Raw genomic sequence first — 10,343 nt, 5'->3', positions numbered from 1 at the left:
AAACTCTCGACGGTCTTCACCAGTATGCATGGCGGGTGCCCTAGCCCCTAGGTGCAGCGCTAACTGCTCGCGCGTCAGTGATCAGTCAGAACAGACACAGGTCAAGTGCCCGCTGATCAGCCCATCCCAGTCACTATTTCTTCAAGAGACAGCGCATTCGTGCACATTAACCGCCTGTGGCGTGGTTACGCAGCACCAGGACCACCCACATGCAGTCCACGGTGCCTTTGCACCTGTATGACTTTCCACTACTGAACCCAGTCGAATAATTTCACACTCGTCTTCGTCTTCGTCTTCGTCTATATCAAGGCTCGTGTCCTGCGCTATTTTCTGATCCAAGATCGCGACCGCCGGCCACTCAATGGCTGAGTACCATCCTTAACACGGACACTATCGTCGTTGCGAGTGTGTTATCGTGTAACTTAAATGGCAGTATGAGGAGGTTCTCACAAAATTGCCAGGCCGCCGGCCTCGAGCCACAGGCCGTTGCCACCGGTGTAGCCGGTTGACGGTTGATAACGGCACGGTTGGTAGGGCTGAAGCGAGTTATCATTCCGGGCTCAATCGATGACAGCTCGTGAACTTGCCCTGCGCACAATCCGATGGCAGTCACGCTCGAGCTGGGCTTTCAGAAGCATCTGGGAACGATGCTCCACCGCTGTGAGCGAGGGCTTCAGACTCCCTCTTCGACTGGCTCAGTCAACGGCAGATGTACAGTTGACAACGACCACCTCAGCATGGAAAGTGTGCTGTCCGCAGAGGGGCATTAGCCGGGTCTCTACCCGAAACGTAGCATGCTTTGCCCGCTCTCCACAACCGTTCGCTGCAATCTGGCCGTCATTTCCGTCGTAGCTTTGGTCCACATCGAAGAGTCGGGAGACCACGTTGTTTCCAACTGGGATACAAGACACCGTTGGCACCGCGGCATGGACATCTCCCCGTGGGCGTCGATCAGCGCATTGCACATTCGGCACGCATCTTTGCTCGAAGACACTGCCCGTGGCAACAATGGGATCGTGTCGCGGTCGATTTCGTAGAAGTACAACAGGTTGACCTCATCGTGGACCTTGCCTTGCTTAAGGTCTGGCATACCCGTGTGTGGAAGGCTTGTTCAGGGGTGATTGTGAAATGGCTGCATAGTGTCTTGATGGTCGTTTGTTCTTCGCCATTTTGGAAGGCCGGCCTGGCGAGGACGTCAGTGGACCCTACTGCGGCTTCGAGCATGCCGTGGTGGTCCGAGATTCGCATGCGACAGTTTGCTCGGGCAAGACGACTGAGGCAAAATCCGCGCCGCGCAGTAAAGGGCAGCACCTAACACCACGCAGCGCCAGCTACGAGGCTATGTGTACGCCGACACCATAACCCGGCTGATGAATAACTACTAGCTGTTCAAGCTGAGCCGGCCTTAAAGACGTGGTCGCTCTTGGAGGGTTAGTACTTGAAGCCTTGCCCTCGCATCTCTGCAGGACATAACCTTAAGGCTGCAAGGCTCACGCTACAAGCCCACGGAGCCCAGCGTGGCCAAGAATTCCGAGAAGGAGTCTGCGAGAAACTGCTTCATCCTAGCGGCATCTTTCCTGAGTTAGGATGGAAACAACGAAGACACCTCCTCAGTATCATGGCTCTGAGACATCCTTGCACGCACGTCTGCGATTGTGTGCTGCGAGTTGCCCTTGATATGCTGGACTAAGAGGCGCCAGCCCACCTCGCTGCGCGATGAGAAGTCAGTTTGAGCGAGTTTGATACGGTCTACTATGCCCAGAGGATTTTGTCAAGCGGGCGGTTGTGGCGGTGTAGATGTATTTGTAAAACCTACTGACCTGACCTACCACATGTCTGAGAGGCGAATGCGGCCCTGAGACAGGCACGCACGTGAACATCAAAATACACCGGTACAGCCCTCGGCGGCGGTCGTAGCTCTTCGCCGAGACAAGTACTAGGTCGGGCGAGCAGCACAGGCCCAGGCAGAAGGGCGGTCAAGTTGTCGCAAAGTTCAGCCTCAAATTAAGTCCGTTGTCCCAAATGATTATATTGCCCGACGACTGTCTCAAAACCTGCCGTTCCTGTCTGCTCTCTCCAACAAGACGATGTCTTGGAGACCTTGGTCCTCGCCATCAGCAAAATGAGCGACCAGAGCACAGCGCTTTCACAGCCGACGTCCAAAAAGCGGGCGCAACAATTGGATAAATACGCCACTCAGTCAATCGCTGCATTGTGACAGACTATCTCTCGTCTATCTTGCTCACCCTCGGCTCAGCTGTCGAGGTGCCGGCCGCTCCAGTGTACAAGGAATTCATTACATTCCTCATGGCCGCGCTGCTGCGGGAAGCACATAAGCATGACATCGAAAGCGACCTTCTATCCATTATGACCTCGAAAGTCAGCCAACGCTTGCGTAAGCTAGGTGCCAACGCAACACCTGGCTCCGGAGATATGGAAGCTCTGTCGTCAGGGATACAAATCTAGTCCTGGAGGACTGGTGGAAGGTCATCTGCAAGAATGACGCTCACAACCCCGACTATGCCTCCCTTACAACCCTCGACTTCTACAAGGACACTTTCGCCTCGCTACCGGATCTGGATGAATACCTCAAGACAGTCAACCGGCTCGCTCTGCAGGAGCCGGTGGCCAGGTTCTCGCCCAAGTGTAGCCTCCATCTTCCTGACCCCAGAGAACCGCCCCGTGTACGTGCATACGCAGACGACTACCACGACTTCAACCTGGCAGGTGTTGAGAGCTGGATCGAGTCTTCCTGGACGATTGGCTGCCACGAAATTTTTCGGATATGCCCACTTGCGGAAAGTCTACAACTTGCTTTGCGAGTACCATGCAGCCGCCCACGGGACTTACCAGAACAACCCAGAGGCCACCTCCCTTATGGTTCTGGCCTGCCTCGAGCTGTGGATCGCTTGCAACAAGTCAGCACTCAAGATCTGCCCCTTGCTCAGCAAATATCATGACGCGAGTGTGCAGCCCAGTTTGATCCGCGCCCTGCTTCAGAGCCTGATCCTCCTACACAAATCACAGCTCGAGAGGCTCAAGCGCATCGAGTCGTACCTCGACTTGTGTTCGGGTGATTTGAATGCAGCAAGGCCGTCTGTCTTCGACAGCTTTGGCAAGACGAACGCTTTCTACGTGGGGTACTATGAATCATCTCTGGAACAGCAGCAGTTGTATGCTTACATTGAACGCCAGGCCAATGGCACACGTCAGCAGAAGATGATCGAGCTGGCAAACCTGCAGAGGCAGCACGCGAGTCTCAAAGCTCAGGCCGATGTGATGGTTTGCACCTACCGCGATGTCATCGACACGTATGGCCATCGGACTCGCAAGCACACCAGCCGGAAGTGCAAGAAGTGTCGGAAGGTGCGAGAGTACCAAGCATTGGAGATTGGAGTGCACGAGTGGCCACTCCCGAAGAGAATTACGGAAGCGCAGAATGTCGTGTTCGAGCTGCGACCCCCAAAGTGGTTCCCGGCCTGGAGAGATGCCACAGCCTTCCTCCTCTTCGATGTCCTGTCCCTGTCGTCCTCGTTCATCTCGAAGGTGCAGAAGATACATGAGCTATTTGACTATAAAGCTCTCATGCCTTACCGCTCAGCCTCGAGGAGCCAGAAGATCACAGTGGTTTCTCAGGCAAAGTCGTTCCTCAAGTCGCACTACAGGACAATCAAGATTGGCTCCATCACGAGCGATTCCCAAGTCCTCGTCGATCACGCGCTCCATTACGAATACTTTGACCCGTCCGCCCGCGTGCTTGCGGGTCCTGCCCTGTTGACTGACAAGATCCCCCGGCGGTGTATGTTGAGGCTACCCTCAAAAGACGCTGCGATGCAGCCTTGTCTCTATCGCCCTGCCACCAAACCGAGTGGCCCGCCGCCCAACGCTGTTATCGCATCCCAACATGAGTGTCCACCGCATATGACCTTGGCCTAGTTTCGAGAACTTCGTGTGCTGCCTCTGGGCTCCAAAGTGCAGTGGCTAAATATCCTTCGCCAGCTCCACGCCCCCTCAGTTGACTTCAACCAGCTATCCACTGTTCGTCTTCCACGCGCAATGTATCACACAGGCCGGTCCTCCTGATGCAGACAACGTCCTGCGAGAGTCCCATGCCATCCTCGCTGACCCGGCTTTCTCGCAAGAGCTGATGGACGGTGTGATCACTGCCACCTCCCGAGCCGCGGAATCGTGGCAGTCCGCCGAAGCTCTCCGGGCATTCATCCTGATTGTCACTCGTACTCTACAGCTGACGACAGATCTCATCACTATTCGTCAGTGCCTGGAATACTTGGTATCCGCAAGGAGTACAGTCCTTGGCTGGGCCGTCTCTCTCAGGAACAAGGCTCGACGACCTTCGATGTCCGCTCGTGCTTAGCAGCAAGATTGTGACGATCTTCTTGTTCCTTCTCGATAACGTAGAGCTCGACATCAAGATCAGAATTCCACCTGGAGGTTGGGATTTACGTGGCGCAAGAGACCACCGAAGCAGTTAACGAGGTAGCCTTGTTGCTTATGCTACTGGGTGTTCCGTCCGAGTAGACCTGGCCTTGGATCTTTGGCGTCGTGCCATCGGCAGGGTGGACAAGGCAAAACACTCGCATGAGCAGCATGCTCTGCGTCTCGAAGCCGGCCTTGTGATCGGGGTCTCATAGCGCATAGAAGACGTGCTCTAGAATCGTCGAAAAGAACTGCTGAAAGAAGGCGGTCGCAGTCTGGGCATAGGTCTTTGGGCGATGTTCGTAACGAGCCTCAGGCCCATATTCAGACCTGCACCCTCGATATCACGGTTGTCATGCTTACTGGCCTACATGCAGGCATCGATGACGAACTTTCACTGCCGGTTGTTGAGCTCGAGCAGAGCAGGGAAGCAGCGCCGGCTGATGGCTCTGAGAAGGTTGAAGAGCCCGACGCGGTGCTCGGGGAACTCGCAGAAGTCTTTGTCGATCATCTCAAGCGTGCACTCGAGGACGTTCTGCATGATGTTGGGAAATTGGTCCTCCATCAATTCCTGCGAAGGGTTAGACATGCGAAATGGAGGGAAAGTGGGAAGTAGAACGGCATGCCGTTAACTGCGTGATTACCACAGACATGGCACGAAGAACCTCTGCGCCGCGGGCACCTGGCACATTGCGGTTGTAGTTGACCAGGACGGGATCAAGAAGCGGAGGCACCATTTGCGCCCGGATAGCTCGTAGGTCTCGATCAACTTTAGGATCTCCTTCTTGATGGCTCTAGAACCTCGTACTTTGGGCGTTCGCGGCGCAATTGCACCTGTAATATGTGAGAGAAGAGCGAATAACGCGGCTGTGACTTATATCTGAAGCTTACCCATCACGAGCCACAACCTGCGAGATTAGCAGACTTGTTGCGCGGTACATTTCCAAAATATCCATATAGATCCAGCCAATTTGAGGGCCGAAGTAGCCGCCGATTGAAGAGCAAGCAGAGACGTTGGTCTTCATGATGTTTCCAAAGATCTTAATCGTCTCGGAGTCCTCTAGAATCCCGGGACCCTGAGTTACAGCACGAACAATATCATCCCACGGAGCATTGACAGTAGGCATGAGCTCCGCCAGCAGGCTCTCCTGCTGGTGCTTGTTGCTCTGTACCGCAATCATATGGCCACAGGCTTTGTAGAAGGTATGAATCTGTTGCCGAGTGAGATCGCAAGTAATGTGCTGCAGGTTGCGGACGATCTCCTTGATGAACGGCTCGCTCTCGCTAGGTTGCAGAGCTATGAAGTGCGGCGATCTTCATGAAAGTGTCGCATGCACACCTGTTTGATTGTTAGTGGACGTCTCAAGTACAACTCGCCGGATAAAATGCTTACCCTCATGAGGTTCGCGCATGAACTCGAAGAGCTCGTTGACGACCGTTCTAAGGAACTTCCAGTGAGCCTTACGGGAGCGAGGATACTGGCCAACAATATAATACATAATGTTGGGGGCGACGATAGCCTTGTCGCCCTTATGATACTTCATCTCAGTTAGATATTAGTGACTCTGAATGACCGTCAGGAGGAAATGCTTCTCTGCCTCTTCGTTCATGATAAGCGAAATGGAACCGATTGCCCAGCAAAGCACGTTACAGTTGTGCCATGACCATTTAGTTCCGTCAACTGCATTTGAGAGCTTGTCGGTCATGATCTGTTCAGTGTCGATGTGTGACGTAAACAAGACATTCGCGGATTGTCTTATAAAGCTGGACTGTGCCGCTCTCCTAATCGAACTCGCGCACAATCTCGCCTTCGTCATTTGTCTATGATGGGAACTTCCTCAGGTCGGACTATGACGACTTATAGGTAAGAAAACAACTCCTTGTACTTCATCTCTATAAGGTGGGGGATTCGGAAGTGACGTTGGAAGCTCGCGCGCTATTCTGGAACAATGCCCGCACCCACTGTAGGAACGCTAGCTATCCCCTGTGACATCCCCGGTCGCGCCTACTGTAGTATATGCACTGTCGGGTGCACTAAAGCAACCACTGGCGTACGGTCAGTTTAGCTTATATCGTGCTATCATGCACCTGGAGCATTGCTGCAGCGGGGTAAAAATCCGTTAAGGTAACCCCGCCTTCCATCCTGACTGCATTGATGAGGTAGGTAGCTCGACTAGGCGCATCCTGCTCGAGCAAGTGAAGGACGTGGTAAGGACGTGCATGATTATGTTGTCCGCTTGGCTGGCGCAAGAAAGCGAGGCCAGCCAGGTGGTGAGTGTGAGCCATTTCTTTCTTGTGGCGAGCTGACTAAGGAGGCGGTGCAGTCTCAGCCAGTTCTTCACGGTGAACTGCCGAGTTCCTATATCCCAAGGCATGAACCACTTTGCTTCATAAGAGAGCTCGTCGATCTCGAGGCCTGCGGAGCCATTGGCGACTGAGTACTTCTCAAGGAAGTTCCAGATGTGCCTTGGCAGGTCGTGGGCCACAGTGACGTGCGGATCGGACCTGTTGTTGTGGAGCGTGGCGGCCACGACGTATGTCGCTGTTGCGGTGGCAGAATCATGAGCTACGTCCCGAGCCTTGTAGACGACATCGTGTGTGGTGTCGTGGTCTTCAGCGCCGAAAGTCGAGACCCGGAACTGAGCCACGCGGATCTTGTGGCGGACCAGGAGGCTTCTTTTGATACCAGAGTACAGACCTACAGACTCGGTTTCCGGATGACTTTCGTGGAGAAACTTCTTGTCGGTCGCCTGGTCGAGCATTACCTGGACCTTGTCGACAAAGCCATCGTGCTGTGCCAGGACTCCAACCTTGTTGTCAAAGTGCATCGTCTGCATCACCCGCAGGTGCCTGGGGTAAAACTCCCTCTTTGGAGTCAAGCCGGCAATCATTTTGAGTGTTGAGATGGAAATCTGTGTTAGTCCATCGGCGGACCGAACAGCAGCGGATTGCAGAATGCGCAGCGCCTCTTCCGTGCCTGTCCGCGAGGTGAGCTGGTCAGGCATGCAGAAAGACGTCAAGGCATGAAGAAGATATAGAAAGCGCTTGCCCTGCAGATCCCCGCCGTCCACGAGACGGCCAAGAGGTGTGTCGACTCGGTAAGGGTAGAGGCACTTGCTTGGGCCTTCGGATATGTGCAGGGACACATGGGCTCGCGTTCGTTTGGCTTGTGGGCTGCCGTTTGGTACTAAGACGATCCTATCGGGCGACAAAGATGTGCTCTTCAGCACGACCTTGTTGGACAGGCCGACTAGGGTGCCAATTTGCTGATCCTCATCAACAATCATGCCGCGAAAGTCCCTGCACGATACAGCAGTGTCTCCTGCTTCGAGATAGAACCGAGAACGAAGACCGGGCAGCTCAATATCGAGCCCCTCGTGGTCGGCCGACAAGAAGCAGTGGATGCGTGCCTCCTCCTCAAGAGTGCTCAGGATCTTGGCAAGAGTCTTTGAGGTCGGCGTGTGGAGGCCAATGACGGTCGTACTGTCCTTGCATAGCTGCCATTGACCAACAGCAGCTTCACGCGAGAGGGTCCATGGCTGCTGCGGGACAGCCCATGGCTTGTTCAGCGGCCGCAAGCTCAGAACTTGGGTTGTTTCGTCGTAGAAGTGGACGTAGTCACTAATGAAGGCCTCTGGATACGAACCAGACAGGAGCCGACTGGGTACATAGTAGAGTGTGTGGCCGTTCTTTGTCGCCCGAACGTATAACTCACCCGAGTGGAGAGCGAATTGCACATTGTATCCAGCAAATGGAACATTTGTGGACAATGGGAAACCGTGCGAGCCCTTTGGCATGACCTCGACGATTGACCTGCCAAACAAGATCTTGTAAGTCGCGTGATTCTCATATTCTGACGGGAGTCGGTTCAGTGGTAGACCGTTGACAAGAAGTTCTCCCGTAAGCAGATTGAAGCGCACGACGGAAGAGTCTACCTCGCACGCAGTGCTGCCCACGAGCCACTCTGTATATTGGCTCGACGCAGGTGCCCAGTTCTCCTGTGCGCTGTGTCCAGACCAGGAGCTTCTGATGGCATCGTCAAGAGCACAACTGCCGTCTGTGATGGATTTCGAGAGGACGGGGAACACGCGGGTACTGATTCGTTGCCATTGCCAAATAAGAGCATCGTTGGGGTCAGACCCGCTCTCACTGTCGGTGCCCTCGCGAGCGATGAAGGAGCACTGCAGAAATTGAGACGCAGCAACTGAGGACTGTAGTGCAGATGAAATGTAGCCTTGATCCATGTCGAGGGTCAGTGAGCTGATGAGGGCACATCTCGCGGCACGGTGTCGGAAGTCGTTCCGGATCCGAGCATTCGTGCTTGCTCGGCTTGCTAAAGCCGTCCGACATTGGGGACGAGGAGATATGACTGAAAAAGGAGTTCCGGTAGTTTGCGATTAAACACGTCACGAGGCCAGAAGACTGAGGCTCTAGTAGTGAGACCTAAGGTTCCCTCTTTTAGTGGCAAAGCCGAGCACGGGAACCGTGGTTTGGTCTGCCTGAGACGGGACATCGGAAGCAGACGGACGAGCAACACAATGCCTTTAATAGGCCAAAGGAGCGCGAAAGGAATGTTCCCCCATCACCAACGTGGAAACCTTTGATGTATAAGATACCACGATATAAGAGCTTCGCACTTCCCCATGATTAGTGCTGATGCCCTTGACGTTCCCGATTCTACCTCTCCTCGCGTCGTACTAACAAATCGAGGTCATGCTACTGGTTGGAACTCCCGCACACGTTTCCAATTAGCTTTGCTCCCCGGTATTTTCACCCTGATAGTGTCTGCGCGAAGTCGAATTACATCACATGCAGCCTGAATGCTTTTGTGCAGTTTTCGCAACTCTGCCTCGACGAGGACCTTTTTCACATCCGCGAGAGCAACCATTTCGCTGATGACTTGTGTCTCCGCGATCTCCAGCGCCGGGATATCGACCTTGTTGTTATCGCCTGAGTCGGGACGGTATGTACCGGTGCGGACCGCAATGCTGCTACCGGCTTCGACAACTGCGGCGAAGGTCTCGTATTTACAAGCGATTGTTTCAAGCGTGTCGGCCTCGCGAAGCAGGGGGAGGATCGGGGGGATGAGGTCGTGGGTGATGGTACTTTGGTTGATCGGGATTCCTTGGGGCTTGTTGTTTGGGAAGATCTTGTAAAAAGAAAGACGGCTCTCCATTGCTGTGGAGACTATCGCTTCGTGACTGGTCTTTTGCATGCGGTCTCCGATGGTTAGAAGATGCCTGTTTGCGCAGCAATCACTGTTGCGGAGGGGAATGAAAAGAAAGAATGGCTTCCAGCACGCCAAAGTGCTGCAGCCTATTTCTGAAGGCTTGATTGCCCTTTTGATTCCTGGAAGGTAATGGCTACCCTTTTCGGCATAGTATTAACCATGACTGTGTACGTGTGTCGAGCATGGACCTGGAACTGGCGAATGGCGAATGGCAAAGTCACTTTCGCGCACAACGTTTCAACTGTGCGGTACTGTATAACGCATAACCCCAGGCGGCATGAGCATTTACGACCCATAGCCTGGATTGCGGTGCACATTTTGCCAGGCAAGAGAAATGAGGTACATCAATTTGTGTGGAAAGCGCTAGTAAATTAATGATCCTTATTCTTTTAGAGACTGGTTGGTTGGCATGCCAGTCACGTGAAGCAATTTGGGCCAGTCAGAAACGTTAGTGACAGTGATGTAAGGCTGACGTCTACAGTCGGGGACGGGGAACACTCCCCACGAAACGCCATGGGTGACAACAGCAGCCGGTTTCGAGCATCTATGTCCCAGGTTTCAGTCAATATATACCAGTCACCGCTGGCCATTCGATCCCCAATAGGACTGTCTGATGGGCGGGAAATATGTGGTCATTGATATAAAGCCTCACCATTCTTCCCTTTACACTCCTTGC

General features: G+C 53.8%; 3 protein-coding genes across 3 annotated transcripts; 2 read left to right on the top strand and 1 right to left on the bottom strand.

Moving 5' to 3' along the window:
* Positions 1–567: 567 nt before the first annotated feature.
* Positions 568–1,788, top strand: B0I36DRAFT_436802 (uncharacterized protein; the record flags this gene model as incomplete). Its single annotated transcript, XM_046162859.1, has 5 exons — positions 568–711; positions 794–1,117; positions 1,141–1,297; positions 1,386–1,430; positions 1,467–1,788. The coding sequence occupies 5 exons, from the start codon at positions 568–570 to the stop codon at positions 1,688–1,690; spliced, it is 894 nt and encodes a 297-aa protein (XP_046004640.1). The 3' UTR covers positions 1,691–1,788.
* A 579-nt stretch (positions 1,789–2,367) lies between these two features.
* On the top strand, positions 2,368–5,053 carry B0I36DRAFT_400345 (uncharacterized protein; the record flags this gene model as incomplete). Its single annotated transcript, XM_046161667.1, has 5 exons — positions 2,368–2,395; positions 2,467–2,684; positions 2,728–3,797; positions 4,000–4,304; positions 4,674–5,053. 5 exons carry the CDS (start codon positions 2,368–2,370, stop codon positions 5,051–5,053), a joined length of 2,001 nt encoding a protein of 666 aa, XP_046004639.1.
* Positions 5,054–6,744: 1,691 nt separating this feature from the next.
* B0I36DRAFT_356334 (uncharacterized protein) lies at positions 6,745–9,652 on the bottom strand (the record flags this gene model as incomplete). The annotated part of the gene is made up of 3 exons (XM_046157609.1): positions 6,745–6,796; positions 6,817–8,648; positions 9,212–9,652. 3 exons carry the CDS (start codon positions 9,650–9,652, stop codon positions 6,745–6,747), a joined length of 2,325 nt encoding a protein of 774 aa, XP_046004638.1.
* Between the last annotated feature and the right edge of the window lie 691 nt (positions 9,653–10,343).

Source organism: Microdochium trichocladiopsis, assembly GCF_020744255.1.
Source record: "Microdochium trichocladiopsis strain MPI-CAGE-CH-0230 chromosome Unknown B0I36scaffold_15, whole genome shotgun sequence".
Classification (NCBI taxonomy): Eukaryota; Fungi; Ascomycota; class Sordariomycetes; order Xylariales; family Microdochiaceae; genus Microdochium; species Microdochium trichocladiopsis.
The sequence above is the reverse complement of the archived record's forward strand: the minus strand, read 5'-3'. Positions and strand labels throughout refer to the sequence as shown.